The 17,240-nt window shown below is 37.5% G+C and overlaps 1 protein-coding gene across 1 annotated transcript in view; it reads right to left on the bottom strand.

The window, feature by feature from the left end:
• Positions 1-17,240, bottom strand: part of LOC114934541 (rho guanine nucleotide exchange factor 17) — a 69,535-nt gene that overhangs the window by 19,706 nt on the left and 32,589 nt on the right. Inside the window, 3 exon segments of the mRNA XM_029307190.2 lie at positions 11,849-12,143; positions 13,046-13,349; positions 14,840-15,301. Of these exon segments, the coding sequence (XP_029163023.2) occupies positions 11,849-12,143; positions 13,046-13,349; positions 14,840-15,301 (1,061 nt within the window).

The raw sequence follows: 17,240 nt of genomic DNA, 5'->3' as shown, positions 1-17,240 counted from the left end.
ACTCGGCGCGCTTACTCAAGGTATTCGGAATGTTTTTTCATTCAGAATTAGCTGCCTGCCTAGTCTATATAAACGTCGAAAACGTGAAACTACCCACGCGTTCTGAGGTGACGCGTTCGTTATTCTCGCTGTCCACCGATGGCTGATTGATGAGCTTGCGATCAGCGTTCATTGTCATCCTCGTAGGCCACCTGTACTACTGAAATTTCGCAAGCGCGGACACGCTCTACTCGCATAGCATCCTCGCGAAATCGATGCACCGCGTCGCGAAACGCGTCCGACGTAGAATATTCACTCGCGTCTCCCACGTGTGTTTCCGGTTCTATCGCCTCAATCTGCTCCGCTTGGCGGAAAACGCCGGGAACCAAAGCCAAGCTCTTACGGTTTACGTATGTAAATGTACGCCCTCGAATGTTTTATTCCCGAGCTCTTCCTACAAGCTTTCCTCGATCGCATTCACGAGTTTCTCCTTTCGGCAAACTGTATCGAAAGAATAATTATGTCATTTTTAGGTCTGTATTCTTTTTACGAATTTTACAAGTCTGAAAATTATTGCGCATTTCTCTAATCTTGCTTGAATTGCTCCAATAACTACAGATTTTGAAAAAAACCAACGTTAAAATTACGAGGAAAGTAATATCAAATACATATCGATCATCGCTGACCAATATTGAAACTTTACTACATATTTCTGATTCCTCATCTTCCACACACGAGAATTTTCAAATTAATAATTTTCGCAAACATATTTTTACGCAAGTTTCCAAGAAATTAAAATAAATGTATCTTTAAATTTTGTTCTGTATTAATACGAGTTGTGCGTTTTACAAATTTATCGTATATTTTTTATGTATATTATTGCTATTTTTACTTTGAATGATTGCAAGATAGAATAATTATCACGAAATTTCCAACCGTTATAGTTGCAGGAAATACAATGAAAAAAATTGAAAAAGGAAAAATACCCAGTTCTCCGAAGCAGAACATCGATCATCACGAGTGATCGGTATTGACAGTTGCTCAAATGCCCGCACTCAAGATATGTAAATGATGGGAAAGAAGGTCGCAGTTTATACGTGCGTCGCATCTGAAGACAACGGGAGCGGGATCAAACAAGAGGGAAAAACGGACAGCGCCTCTTTAAAAGCTCGTGGAGATTTGCACGAAGCGGAGCTTTCGAGATGATCGCGCGTCGAACGCTTTTACGTTCGTTTACGAACGAACCGACCGACAGACCGTTATATTTAGCGCCGTGACTAAGGACCTCCGTACCCCTCCAACCGATTAAGCTTGCAAACTCATCCATATAGCACCCTGTCTCTCTCTCTCTTTCTCGCTTTTTCACGCTCCGGTTTTTCCTCGTGCCACCAAGTCGCGCCCGATTACAGAATCGATTGCGCGCGATCGATCATGACCTCTTGCTTGATCCCGTTGTGCGAGTATAATGATTCATTCGTTTAATTATCGTTTAATTACACAGGCTCCCTTTGCTAATTAATCGCGGAGTTATGTTACAAATGTCCTCTACGGTTTATCCTTATGCCTAAGTAGTCTTAGACTCGCTATCTTCATTAATATCAGGGAGAGATGAAAGTACGTAATTAGAATCGATATTTTTCAGAGGATAAGCTACGTACTTATTTTTTATAATGTACAAACGTATATCTATATAATAATATAATGTTATATAATATATAATATCTCCTGAAATTTTCTTTTTATTCTTATTATGATTTTCTTATACAATTAGTGATTTCTTTCTTTCGTATGATTACATTTTAAACTTGCATATCTTGTAATTAAATTTTAAATCTATTTTGCACATTTATTCTTCATCGTTTTATAGGGAAAAAATTGATCATTTTATATTCTAACCGTCCAATCACATTTGTGACAAACGATAACCGCGTAATTCCATTATGTAAGCTGATTATTAAGCAAGCTCTTTTAAGCGAGCACTTAGTTTTATGTGTGCTGTATATGTAATACTCGAGAGACAAATAAATATTTTGTAGACAGAATAATTTGTCGAGATTCGTTAATTAACTTTTCCGTAACTCAATTACACATTGTAAACGTGTACAGAACAGTTCCATAACCTTTCGTTTTCTAATTAGTATTAATTGCGTGTATAATATTGTCAATAATTATTGTTTGAGAGATAAACTCTATCGATATTACGGAATTATTTGTTGAAATTGTTATTCGTTATTATACGCAGAAAATTAATCGACTCCAATATATAAGTAATATGCGACGTTAAAATGATTTAAATAAATGCGTGTAAAAGATGCGACAAGATTCATCGCGACGACGTGATCAATTTGCAAAGTTTTCAGCAGATTCGACGAGACAAGGTCAGGAAGAAGTGCAACGTGGCCGTGACACCGAGAAGAGGAAACGCACGTTTCCTGATACTGGAACGTGTCGAAAGAGAGAAACCAGATGGTCCTGACATCCGAATGTCTTTTGACGATTCTTCGATTAGACATATATTTTTTTAAATATATTTACGATATAAATAAGATAAACTGAGGTAAGTACGCGGGAAAGATTAAATTCAGGCTGTCAAACAAAGCAAAGTTGATTTCCGAGCGTAATCGTCCAGGGATATGAAGTGATCGACACTATTCAATTAATCCCTAAATACGCGCACAGAATCATTAAGGACTTTGTTCAGCAATCATCTTCAGCAACAGCAAGAAAAAAATCATAGTGTTGCAAACAATAATAAATTTAATAATAATAACTTGGATTTACAACCGTTAGAGATGATATAATTTTTTTTTGTTAGAAAAAATATACAGACATATTTTAAATTTTGTAATTATATTACAAATAATTAGAGACCTTGAAAATTTTATAAATCAAATTTCAACAGTGAAAATAAAAGACTTATTCTTCATCTTTTCCGACAAACACTTTATAATAACAACATTATAATTAAATATATATAGTTGTAAAAATACGAAGAAAAAAATAAAGCATTAAAGATACGAATACATTATATTATATAACAAAGTCTTGTAATCCTTTTTCATTACATTAAAATAAAATTTCGATTAACAAGATTTTAATTAAAAGTCTCTAAACCAAAGTCTCTGAGATATTTAATATTCGCAAAGTTATGAAGAAGAAAGAGAATGTTCGGTCAAGTTTCTGCAAAGAGGAAATCGATCTCAAAGAAGTCAAAAAATGTGAAAAAAAAAAAAGAGAAGAAAGTTAGAAGAAAATCCAAGAGACAATAGACCACTGAATATAACGAGGCATATTAAATGCATCAAACCGTTAACAGCCTGTTGTGTTTAAAACCGTTCACGTACTTGCAAGTACTTATCCACGTGCCCTAAAGTGCCACGCGATCGCAAGTAAACACTTTCAACACTGAGTTTATTCGCCGATGAGGCTCGAATAAAATTACAACCTGTTACACGCGACGGAGGCGTCGCGACGCGTCCCGTAATTGCGCCCGCGCTACTTGAATTTTCGCCAAGAGAGAGAGAAAGGAGTGTAAATCGAAGTCACAGTATCGTTGGATCTTCCTTGAAAAATTCACACCTGCAATTCACGATTGAGTCGTTTATTTCGATGTAACGAAACAAACAGATGGCTTGAAATGATGCACATACAACATCGCGCGAATAAATTGAGAGATGATTTAACCCGCAAATCAATTACACCGAACGAGATAATCGTCGTAAGATAGAAATCTTTCTTGAAGAAACAAAATCACCAAGTTTTCGCTCAAAAAATACAGGATCTACTTTATTGTCCCTTTCCGTGGAATTCTTCCTTCCATAAAAAATGCAATAATTTTTTAAATTGTTGATTTTTATTTAGAAATTGAATATTTATTTAGAGGGGAAAGGATTATTTAATTCTCGATCATTCATTCTAACATTCTGTTGCGTAATATTATAGCGAGTTGCGTTGAACAGAAAAATTGTTTCGCCGTCTTGTCGAAAATCAAATTTCTCTCAATTTATCTAAGTCTAATCGATCTGTTTCATAATTTTCAAACACTTATTATCTCGAACATTTAAGAATTTTCAAATTTTTTATTATCTCGATGGAAATGTTATCCGCTTACGACTTCATCATCATCCTACACGAAATGCGCGCGAAATCAACAGCATTAGTCGCATAAAAATATTTCATACGAAAAAAAAATAATATCAAATTTGAATTTTTTGTTATGATTGATGACTTGATTTCTGCGTATTCTCCTGTGCATTTTCCCAAACGAATAACATCCAATTCCAATTTATAGGCATAAGTCTGAAAACGCTACACCACATTCCAGTTAAACTCAATCTGTTGTGCATTGCGTAATTACATATTTCTTAATATTCATTATTCATATTGAAAGATTTTAACTGGGAAAGCGTGTTCCCTCGCGCAAGCGTGTTCTCTACGCTTGAAAATTGCCGAAAATGAAACACTCGTGATGATCGGCGGTCGAGCTACATATCTGCTAGGCTACCTGCTGCCGCAGCATATCACACCGCACAGATTCTTATTATTGGTTTACTGGGTTTGCTGGATTTTAACATCGTGAGAGAAGAGAGGAAGGACCTGAGGAAGTCGTTTCGAACGATGTCCCGAATATTTGCGAGCGTACACGTTGAATTAGCCGAGCGCGTTATCGAGGAAGCGATCGCGACGGCATATCGCAAGCTGCGACTTTTCCACGACGAGCAACAGCTAAACGCGGACGTTACGCCTGAAACTGGCGACCCGTCGCACAGCTACCAGGAAGCTGATCGATGCCCAAGAGAATAGCGGCGGCGGAGAGGACGGAAGCCAAACGCGCGCGCGCGCGTCAGGACGCCGGCGCGTACACTTCACGTGGATTTTACACGCGCTTCTCTGTATCCTGGAAGCTGTACCAACCATCCCCCAACCCTCTCTCTCTCCCCTTACCCCTCTCCGTCCGGTCGGGAAGGGATGGACGAGGTCTCGCGACGCGACCTTGCATCGAAATGCCGGGTTAACCCTTTCGAACCTTGCCATCGCGCAACAGGTTTCTAACGTCAGATATTTGAGAGATCGAAATAAACTACCCCCGAAATGAATATTTGCTGAATTGTTGCGTTTGCGCGAGTTGTTGAAAGTTAGGATAGAATATGTGTGAAAAATGTAAGAAAATATTTTCTGGAATCTCGCTTCCAACCTCGACTGTGTACACAATTTCTCTAAAATATAATAAATAAAAAATTGCGAAATATATATCTAGTACAAATAAACTATACCGCAAAAGTATGTGCGCAGTTCATATAATGCGTTTCTCTCAAGCTTAGCCGAACTATTTACACGACCGGATGGTCACATTTAAATTTAAGTCGCACGTTCGTCGACAGACGATGTTCGATTTTATGACAAAGCTCGAGCGGGCTTCCTAAGGCTCTTAAATCGTTTTGCGCGTAGCCGTAATTTTATTCTTTCAAACACAAATCTAATTCATAGCCGGGCAACATATTCTGGCTTATAAGTTCGCGCACATGTTTGCTCGCGTTGCGTTCGCCTAGATTTACGCTCGAATAAACTCGTCCACGTGAGGATTTCGTTAAATATGTTAAAGGCATTTAAGCATAAACCGAACGTAGACGAGAACAATGACCGGCTGGTTTTACGAAGACGCACGCTTTTGTGTTTACCATCGTGGCGAATGAGAGGGAAATCGATAAGCCTGCGAGTCCATTTCTCGAATACATGAACAGACATTTATTAAGGCTGCCTGTGCTTCCCTCTTCGATAACAAGCATCATTTTCCACCACCCGTGTTTTTTTTAATAAATATCGTTACGGAAAAGAGAGAAAGAGCTTTTTAATAACTAATCTCTTCTTTGATTTTCTTGAATTCTAAAAAGAAGACTGTAGAGTCATCAAAAATAAAAGAGACGCCATGGTAATTTTTATTCTTTTATTTTCCTACAGCAGACTTATATGTAAATATACTCGAAATTGAGAGGCAGAGAGAAAGATAGAGTAACATTTTCATATAAATTATTATATCAGAAATTAATTGAAAATAATTGCAAAAAATACTAAAATATTCAAGTAGAAAATGAGCTAATAAGAGCCAGGAGCAACAAACTTGTCTTAAAATCATCTTCATTTAATTTGAATGTTTTTCTTTGAATCGCATCTTCAGCATATCAACTGACAAAAACTGCATGTCTTGATCTTCATCCCCATCTTACGTCTTGGATAAATCTTGAAAAGCGATCGAAGATTTTAAGACAAGTTTGTTGCTTTTTCATTTCTGCGCCTGACTCTTATTAGCCTATTTCCTACCTAAATTTTTATATTTATATATCAGAGCCTTTTCGTTTTATTTATGAATAATAAAACAATATTAATAAAATATGCATAATACGTGACGTTTCGTTGAATCGTAATGTTAATTTAAAAAATGTGTTCATTTAAAAAAAACTTGGAAGAAAAATGTTTCGCAATAAGACATGCAAATTACAAACGGGTTAAGTAGAAAAATCGTAGTAAGAACATTACGTGACACAAGTTACATCACAGGACAACGTCGACGTGGGTGTCATTGGGACGCGGGTGAAACGCCGGTGATTTTTCTTCGGGACGTGCGGAATGCGATCGTGATTACGGCTTGGCATGTACGCTCTCTGAATTATTCTATGAGAGAGCATTTTTGCAACATCCCACGACCCATATTTATTTCGACGACGCTTGTTTAGTCTGCGGCGGGCATCAAAATGCTGCTGCGTACTTTTCGGACGCGCATTTAGCAGGTTTATCAAGTTGTTGTAGAATGCAACGCATTGCTCGGTGCACGCAAATTCCGCGCGTAAGCCATTGTTAACCCAAAACAATTTTATCCACATGTGTATATATGGAGCTTCCTTTAATATCATTACATTTCTATTATTTCCAAGGATCTTCAATACAAACAAAATTAAATATTTCTTGCAGTCTAAGTTTAAAAGTGCCTCATTCGATTTTTTCGAGTTGATAAAAAATTTTTAAACATTTTTCCTTTCTATCCAGAAACACTATATTGTGACATCAAGAACAGCTTAATGTCAGATTTAAACGACGTTAAGCCGTACTCGCTTTTGGATTTATTTAAAAATATGCAGAAAAATGCGTAAACAATATAAAATATCTCGCAAATCAGCGCGCAAGCAAACAAGTTGCCTGTAATAGATCCTGCTCGTAGTGCGATAATAAAATTACGCGCATGCATTTACGGGACGGGCAATGGTCCGAACGACTCGGAAATGCAATTCTGTTTACTCACAACGGGCAGAAGATCGCCTCGAATTTTAAGGTCGATCCGATTATCGAATTAAATATCGCGCAACGGCGAGTGGTCGCGCTTGCGAAACCATATAGGCATCAGTCGCCGCGGCCAAGTGGTTTATATATATACGCATCGCGTAATAACGTGTAAGTTAAATATTTAAATATTTCCCGGTAACGTGCCACGCGGCGAATATGGTGCAACAACTACTTTGCATGCACCCGCGCGCCCTGCACTCATCGGGTTTATTCATAGATTATCCGGCAACATCCTGGTCCACCGCGCGCATATATATATATATATATGTATAGATTTCGCATCACTCCGCCGTTTCGCGATCGTTCTTCGATCCGATCGAAATGTCGCGAGAGATGATATTGCGAAAGCTGCGTATCGCGTCGCTGATTTATGATCTCTATTCCTGTTCGCGCGCCTTCGAAAAATCAATCAGAGTCAGAGTGTAGTTCCGTAACATCCGGCTTTAAATTGAGAGAGCTTTCCTCGCAATCACGATTTAAGCCAATTTATTACGAGATGCATCGATTAAAAATGTGTTTAATAATAAATTCTATTAAAAAGAATATTGTCTAAAAATATGAACGGCTTACGCTCTTATTTTAATGAGAAAGTCGTGAACAGAAATAAATAAGAGTCGAGAGACCTGCTGCAAGCTTAAAGTACTACAAGGCTATATACCAAATGGAGTCCGTAATATTTTTTTTCTATCATTTCGATATCAAAATAGCTCTTGTCGAGGAGAGGTTCGTTTAAGAGAGACTTCGCTGCATACCGTTGTATCAGACGTAACTGCATTTAATATAAGCGCGTGCACGAGATTCCTTTACGGTCTACCGAGAGAGAGACTGATACACAACCGGGTAATAAAAGTCTTCCCGTACCTACCGATACCACCCACGTGCTTAGCCGCGTCCGCACCTCTTAACAGTCAATGGAACCACGATTACGCTATTGTTCCAAAGTTTATGGCCGGCCTTTCATTATTCCACGTGTCCGTATCTCTTCGCGCCGACGCGCTTTCTCCGCCGCCGCAGCTTCTCTGAACTTGCATCGATAATGCGAGCATCGATAAAGCAGAGAATTTGTTATTTGGCCCGGTTTCCCGCGTATATATATATATGTGTGTTTCACTTCGTTTACACTATGTTTACAAGGAAAACTTGCTCCGCTAAGAAACTCGGAGTATTCATGAAATACGCGTTGGCGCATTTCTATTGTTTCAATATTAAATAATTGAAGCGCGTACCATTGATCACAATGATATGAGCATATCTTAAATATATGAATCATATCTCATGTAACTTGAATATTCATTTCTGTTTATGTGGACGAGAACAAATGTGAGATAAAAAAGATCTGTGTGTGCGAGTCTAAATTTGGAAATTATTGCTAAGGAATTATATATTACGCGATCAAAATTTCGATTTCTTATTAATTATATATATTATAATCAGGAAGAGTAAAATGTTATGTGTTTAAGAATTATATTTAAAAATTACGTGTCTCGTTGCAATATAAAATAATGTAAATGTTACGACAGAAATATCATTTTTTCGAAGTCGTCAGAGAGAGGATATTTAATCTTGAAAAATTCAATGTATCTTTACGTCACAAGAATCATTTGTCTCTGACGGAAATATGAAAATGTGCAGCTATTAGTGTGCGTAAAAATTTATGTTGCAAAAAGTCATAAATGATATTAGCATTCGACGTGCTTTCGGGAGCTTTACATGGTGGTAGGTGTTTAGTATTACGTCATACTCTACGTCGGACGGAGATTTCATGAATGGCACGCAAACTCACGATGTGCCTGGGCGTAATGACGTCAGCGGTAAACATGACGTCGACGGAGGGTCTCCCGTATCCGCGGAAGAAATAGGTCGCTGCTCTCCGATGGGAAACGCGACTGCGTACTTACAAATGACGCGTATCCAGAGTAATCTACCGCATCGCGAATTCATGCGCGCTTTCGTCACTATATGTATGGAAATAAAAAAAAAAGAGAAAAAAATATCAGCTCCGGCCGAATTCGACATTCAGCTTGTATGTGATGGCTATAATTGGTGCACGGCAAGATATATCGTCGTAAATGCATTTCACCTCGCGTCACATAAACAACTCTGCTTTCTCTCAACGACACAAAGTTGCTTTCTTTTACCGTGACTGATTTTCGCCGCGTGTGCATCGTTACGATACGATAGAAATTCTTCGAACAACCTCATTAATCTTCATCTCGCCGACTATTCGCATCAAGATTCGCTCGCGCTTTAAATCCCAGAGAAGAATTCATAAAATATCTCCTCCGCTAAGGAGAAGTGCGTTCTCGTTATTGGATCGATTGTATATTTGCAAATTTATTTTTCATTTTTTGCATATATGGAAATGCATTTTTCAACAAATTCTTCCCTCTTCACTTTTCCCTAAATGTTTTGTAGATAAATACTTTTATAAATAGAAATAAATTTAAGTTACATCGCACTTGCGTAATATTCCAAGCTGCTAATATTAATTTAACTCGCGTTAAGAGCCGCAAACGTTTTCACATTTCACGCGCAGATCCTGAGATCATGAACGAATCTTTTAATCGCAGCTTGAAGATCCATCTGGCTTCTAATCGACGCGAGCGGAGAACGTGATTATATTTTATGACGACATCTTTAAACGATATATTTACAACCACCAAGGACTTGTGGATGAAACGAATCTATCGCTCTCGTCGTTCTTTATTATTCTTTTTAATCGGCAAAATAGCCGTGGAAAATATATGCATTGCATAAGCTCATTAAAATTCTATCGCGAAACGTGATATAATGGTGCAAACATAATTGAGCTGTCAAAAATATTTCGATATAATTGTGATAAATATTATATTTCGCTATCGCTAAAATTTGAATTTTTAAACTCTTTTTTAAATAAAGAAGTATAATCTAAATATTTAAATAAATCTTAATTCAGTTTGATGTAATATCTGCTAATAAATTAAAATGTAATGTCAAAGCGATACATTTTTCTTGTTTCTCACAGTGTTATTATTATATTTTCAGTTTAAAATTCAAGGTATTTTTATAACTTCCAGATCGTCGAAAATACTTTGAGCATATTTTAAATAAAGCGTATATATTATAATTTAAATAGAAAAGAAATATATATGACAATTAATTTATCATGACAATTTATATAAAACCGTAATTATAAACATAACAAATTGTAATAAATCAAACAAATTTAAATTAATATATCATCAGGTTAAGAATAAATTAATAAATCAGAATTACTGTGTATAAGAGAGTGACCCTATAATATATATTTGATAAGATATTTGATACCAAGAAATAATTTTTTTTTTTTAAATCTTTCGTAAATTTTATAAAAAATTTAAAAAATTCTCAATTCTTACAGTCCTCTGGAAACAGAGTTATTGTAAGAATTTCTCGAGAAAAATGCCAGATTCAAAGTGATAAGCCCATGTATCGCGCAAGGTCGCGAAGGTTGCACCGAGATGATCCGCCCGCGGCGGATCAGCGCGTCTTCGAAGGCTGCGGTCTCCCAGATACGCTTAACCCGCCAGGAATATCCGCGTGTGTACGCCCCCGCCGTGCCAGAATCGCGTAGGGACGCTACACCAACCTCGAGTGCACTGGCCAAGGCACGGACTCATCCGAGAAATATGACCGTACATTATTATTAGATTATGTTTTCGGCGCTGGAGTCGAACAAGCACGCGAAACATCGGGTTCGAGCGGCCCCATTCGTTCCGCTTGAATTTCAGAGATTTCTCTCTCTTTCAGCTTCAACTCCGGCGCTTATTTCCCTCCCTGTGACCTCTCACGGCCAGATGTTACGACGCTGATGCACGAGCCAGAGAGATACGACGAGATAACCCCGTTCAGCATTTTTGTATTTAGAAGAGGAGCGAAATTCGTGGAAGAAACAGAATCAAAATTCTTTGGCTCGGATTCATGCCTCGTATTTAGAGCGAAATGTGTGCCTCATCCAGAGATTTATTCGTTTTATCATGAAAAGAGCTTGTCATATGCTGAGAATCAGTCACAGCTAATTGTAAATCATTTACTTCTCTCAAAGCAGATATATATTACAAGAGTTATTATATTAAATAAATAAGTATTACAATTTCATTTTTTCTTTCTATGAAAAGCTGTGTATACTTATATCTCAGCATATTTTACTTAATAAGTTAGAATAAGAAATCCAGATTTAGATAATCAACATTAATGTCTCTCCTTGTCACTTTTGTCGCGCTCAATTAAAAGTATTATATATCACGCAAGATGCGACGACAATCTATATGCTTTCAGCAGAGCGACAAAAAAAAATGACAATTTCCCAATGAAATAGCCCGGTCATTAATCAAGGGAAAAATGTGCGCATTGTGTATGCATCAAACGTCTCGATAACAAATGCCCGGCACGAACGGTGCAAATACTTTATGGCCCTCCCTTCCGGCTTATCTCCGCAGTATCGCGAAAAATGGACGAAATGCAGCCGGGGCATTGTAACCGGCAATTTATATCGAAGCAAGATAATCTGACTCACGTTTCGATGCGCCGGTGCGCGAGCAACCCTCTCCGAGGACCCTCTCAGCAACTCCGCGAGCAGCTCGGGACTCGGCCCCGGAAGTCCCTCGAGTTTCGTCGGGCTGGAGGTCGTCCGGTGGTGGCAGGGCGTAGGCGGCTCGTTGTTGTTACCGCTCGCGCTGAACGAGAGATTCGCCGAGATCTTTCTGCGAGGACGTAGACCCTCGTCGAGAGCGATGTCGGCGGTGCGCGGCTTCGCCATCTCGGCCTCCAGCATCTGTCCGTAGGGTCCGCGAAGAGGCCTCTTGCTGTACCTTCATTCGAGATTCAACAAATTTTTCATCAATATTTAGAGATATAATAGATTTATATCATATATATTGATGTATGAATGATTGATAGAAATCAGGAATAAAATAAAAATTTTGAATATTCTATATATATAGGATATTCAAAATTTTTATTTAGGATTTTTATAGGATTTTTATAGGAATATTCAAAATTTTTATTTTATTCCTGATTTCTATCAATCATCCATATATCAATATATATGATATAAATCTATTATATCTCTAAATATTGATGTAAAATTTGGTGAATTTCGAATGAAGCTACAGCAAGAGTAATATAAATCAGGAATAAAATAAAAATTTTGAATATTCTATATATATATATATATATATATAGGATATTCAAAATTTTTATTATATATATATATATATATATATATATATATATAGAATATTCAAAATTTTTATTTAGGATTTTTATAGGATTTTTATAGGATATTCAAAATTTTTATTTTATTCCTGATTTCTATCAATCATTCATATATCAATATATATGATATAAATCTATTTCTAAATATTAATGTAAAATTTGTTGAATTTCGAATGAAGGTACAGCAAGAGTAATATAAATCAGGAATAAAATAAAAATTTTGAATATTCTATATATATATATATATGAAAAAAAAAAAAAAATAATAATTTCCTGATAATAAAATGATAACACAAAATTGAAAATTTCGTGCTCGCGCGAAGAAGACGAGGCAAAAAAGAAAGAGCGAGACGCGACGACTCTTCCCTTTACACTGTAATTATTTCGTTAAGGCTATTATTAACGCGAGTTTGTGAGCGCGTTAGATCCGCGCGTCTGCGTATCAGGCGTACTTCCGTTCTATTTCGATGGATCTTAGCATAGGTTCTCCGGTTACCTTCGAGGCGTGTGGCCCTCGCAGTCGGACAGGTCGCTGGGCGTCGCAGGTGGCTCGTCTCTCTCCTCGCTGCTTTGAGCCGACAGCTTGTTCCTGTCCGCGTCCAAGGGCTCCGGCCATTGAGTTATGTACACGCCCTTCCTCCTCTTGCTGGTGTCGCCTCGGTAACGTCTCGACTTGCCGGACGGCGAGGACGTCTCCGAGGGCGTCTCGCTCGGCGCCTCGCTGCCCTCGCTAGCTTGACTCAGACGCGGCTCCTCTGGGGGTGGTGTGATGATCACCTCGTGCGGCTCTATTCTGGTCTCTAAAAATTGCGTCCTTATCATTTTACGATTCCTATATCATTTGTCTAAGACGGATGGATCGATTAGAATTATAATTGGTATTCGACCGGAGAGAGAAACTACGAGGGAGCTTAAGCTACAAACTTTCAACGCCAAGTATTTTGTACAGAACCGTAAAGTGAGATTGTTTCGAAACATTTGTTTACTTTAAAACTATATATATTTTCTCTGGTATATATTTTAGGATTAGAATATAGTAGAATAGGAGTAGAAAAGTACACGCGCTCTCTACTAGAAGCCTGAAAAATTATTAGCTTCAATCTTTATATATCTTCCCTTCTAATAGGTACTATGTAAATTAATATTAACTTTCTAGAGTTTCAAGTTGATCGAACATTTTATACTTTACATGTATATACTCTCTTTCAATTTTCCAAACTGCGAGTTGAAGAATATTTGACAATAGTTTAGAATTATTTTAACATTTTGTGCCAAGTCAAATCAATCTAAACAGATTCGGAACGAGAATTGATCGGCGCGGATCCGATCGAATCGAGTTTATGTCATGGTCGTCGCATCGAATAGACGACCATGATACTTCGCGATGTCAAAAGATAACGATGAAACGAAGAGAGAACGAGGGAGAAAGAACGAGGACTATTTTGGGTGCATCGACAGGAGCACGGGTACAAAGGTGCACGTTAAGTTCCATGTTATTTTGCGTGGCACTATTTTCAGAACGGTGGGTGCCAGAGAGTGGAAATAGACGTTTGAGCGTCATTGAGTTATAGCCATCTTCATTGATGACTTCACGCGCGCGCTCGCGCTATTCACGCGACTGGAACCGCGGTATTCACAAAATAAATGATGAACCGACGCGCATTTCTTAACCGATGACGACAATACACGCGCGTACCACCGTTTCCTCGCCTTGTTCGTCCGTTTCCTGCCGGTTCGTTGTTTTCCTCCTTCCTCTTCCGTCGATGATGATGAGCAACGCGCGCGAAATTCAGGCAAACAGAGACCCCTTGCTCATCGCGCGCACGCGGACTCCCACGCGAGTGTATTTCCGTTTTATATCCTACTGAGATATCTCTTTCACGCACACAATCGATCCACTACGGCGAGCGGAAACTTTGCTTTCTAACAACTTTGGGATTCCGAACTATCCGACCGTTGTTTTCTTTTTCTTCGAGAGATTGCACCTGAGATGTTGGGATAGCGCGTGATTTTTCTTGTTCAAATAACGCCGCAGTTACAAATCGATATCCGCTAACATATATATAGTTCAATTCTAAATTAAGACAAAAGAAAGTAAAATAAAATAATAACATCCTAATTGTATTATACCAAAGTCTCTTCCCTAAATATTAAAATTAAACAAATAACATGACACATATTTCCAACACATTAAAAAGATAAGAAAAAATAATTCTCGAATTAAAGACATTCATAACTCTCCTTAACAAAAAAAAACATGGGCTATTGATACACACTTGAAGAGTCTAACCTTTTTGAACCGTTTCCTCCACGGTGGTTCCTTCGACAATCGGGTAAACCGATTCGTGGCTGATCGACTCCACGACGGGAGCATCTGTTTGATCGACCCTTGGCTCGTTCACTTCTGGGACCAGAGGTTCCGGGCTGGTGAGCGCACTGGAAGTTGCCAGGCTGTCCGAACCATCGCTTCTGGGTCGGATCTCCTCGTGGTTCCCTTGCTGAGAGACTACACCTAGACCTTCGGCAGAGCCGACGGCGCTGTCGACGCTGGGGGTCGACGTCCTCGGACTCTGTCGATTCGGACTGTTTTGGGGTGTCGAGCTACCTGGTGTGACGTCACCGCGACGACGGGGTAACGTGCTTGCGCGAACGTCTTTAATCTCGAAGCGATTAGATGTCGCGATCGGCTGAGTTTTCTGTCGATTCACTGCAAGAGGAAAGTGCGAGTTCGCGCTGAAAGTAAAATCTGCATCTTGCAGAAATTCATGAGAAATTAGTATAAGATTATCCTTCGTTTCATCTTTATTTTAAAGTTTCTTAATTAAAATATTCTGCGAGAAAATATTGACATTAATGTAAATAAAAAATAATAAATAAAATATTACAATTATTTTTAGAGAAAATTGAATAGCCAACAATTTTATTATATAGACAATAAGTCCTAAGCAATGTTATAAAAGAATAATTATTCTATCTCGTAAAATTTGAAGTAAAAATATGACACATTTCTAACTATGTATATAAAAAATTAATACTTCTGTGACAATTGCTATAATATTATTTAACTGTAATAAAAAATCGTTTTCTTGGAATAAAAAATTAAAAGAGAAATAGGGCAATGACATTATGAAAAAAAACAGATTCATAAATTCGAGTGATACTATCCGTCTGATATATTATATATTCCAGAGGCCTATTACGCGCGACCGTTTTTAATAATAACTCGAGTACAGTTGCACCGAGCAACACAGTGAGGCCGTCTCTCGGCCGCGAGATGAGAGAGCACCGGAGGAAGTCCTAATTACCGCCTCGAGTGTCACGTAAGTTTGGCAGCGCTCTTAGGTCGAGGAGGTGGACCATTCCAATAATAACAAACAGACCGTGCGAGACGAGAGGAGATCTCGAAGATGCGAAACAGCGCGTATCTCGTTGGCGGAATTCCGGGGAACGTGCTGACCAATTAAGAGAAGTATATACAAAATTTTATTCTACGTGTATACAATCAAATCGAAGAAGGAATAATAATTCGAAATAATTTTGTCAAATTCAAATTTTGCAAATAAATAAATTCAAAAAAATCTTGTATCATATAATATATATATATAATTTTTAAATAAAGGATATTTTTTCCACATTTCTTTCTTAATTTTATTCAATTGATATAAATAATTAAGTTTAATTAAACTCAATTACTCGATTGATTTGAAATGCAGTGTTTATAACAAAAAATAAATGGCAATTTTTAATTAAAATTGTGTCAATTGCAAACTTTGTATAACGTAAACAGTATAAGCATCAAATAAATAGATTTGGCTTACACGCCAAATCGCGGATAGACAAAACTTGGGCAAGCGCGGAAATCCTGGCGACGATATTTCAGGAGCATCTGGTTATCCGCGCTCGCAACAGCCGTCTTTCGTGCGTAAAAGGTGTCTCGAAAGATTTGTTGCTTCGGAAGCGCAAAGTGTTTCCGGTTTGCCAACCGAGCGTCATGTTTTAGCACCTTAGGTGTCAGAATTTCGCTAACTTTTATACATCGTTACTCAATTAACTACTTTTTTCTAATAATACGTTTACTTGAACCACAGAATTAATTTATAATACTTTAGTAATACAATATTTTTCCAATATATATATATATGCATTTTAACAATAAAATTAGTTTATTAAGAAATATAAAAATGTATTTTTTTTCATCTCTCCTCGTTTCAATAAGAGCCGGTATGTTCTAGATTACGTGGAATTTTAATCAATGATAGTATGGATCTTATTAAAGATAACGTATGAAACGATTGCTTTATGATGATCTAAGCAAATAGTGTATACAAGTCAAGAGCACGAGATGTATATTATTGAATCTGTCATTAGAAGTTCGAACTCTATTGACAGCCGCACTTACGCCTTTCTTATTTTTAGCTCTCCATTATGCAACCAAAACTATTATTTAGTTCAGGGTCGAAATCTAATACAAGGCTATCGCGTGGCGTTATTTCAATTCTACAATTAATTTTCTGAAAATTTAAAAATTGTTGTAATTAAAATTATAAAGCTCATTTGAAGAAAAAAAAAGAAATATTTACACGAAAAACATCGTGCTTTTTAAAAAACAAATTCTACAACCAAGAGCTCGATTTAATTGCGCACGAGGACGTTCTCCAATTTCTCTCTTACTTCAATGACGACGAAGTCAA

This window comes from Nylanderia fulva, unplaced genomic scaffold, assembly GCF_048542155.1.
Source record: "Nylanderia fulva isolate GAGA-0341 unplaced genomic scaffold, ASM4854215v1 Scaffold8, whole genome shotgun sequence".
NCBI classification, from domain to species: domain Eukaryota; kingdom Metazoa; phylum Arthropoda; class Insecta; order Hymenoptera; family Formicidae; genus Nylanderia; species Nylanderia fulva.
The sequence above is the reverse complement of the archived record's forward strand: the minus strand, read 5'-3'. Positions and strand labels throughout refer to the sequence as shown.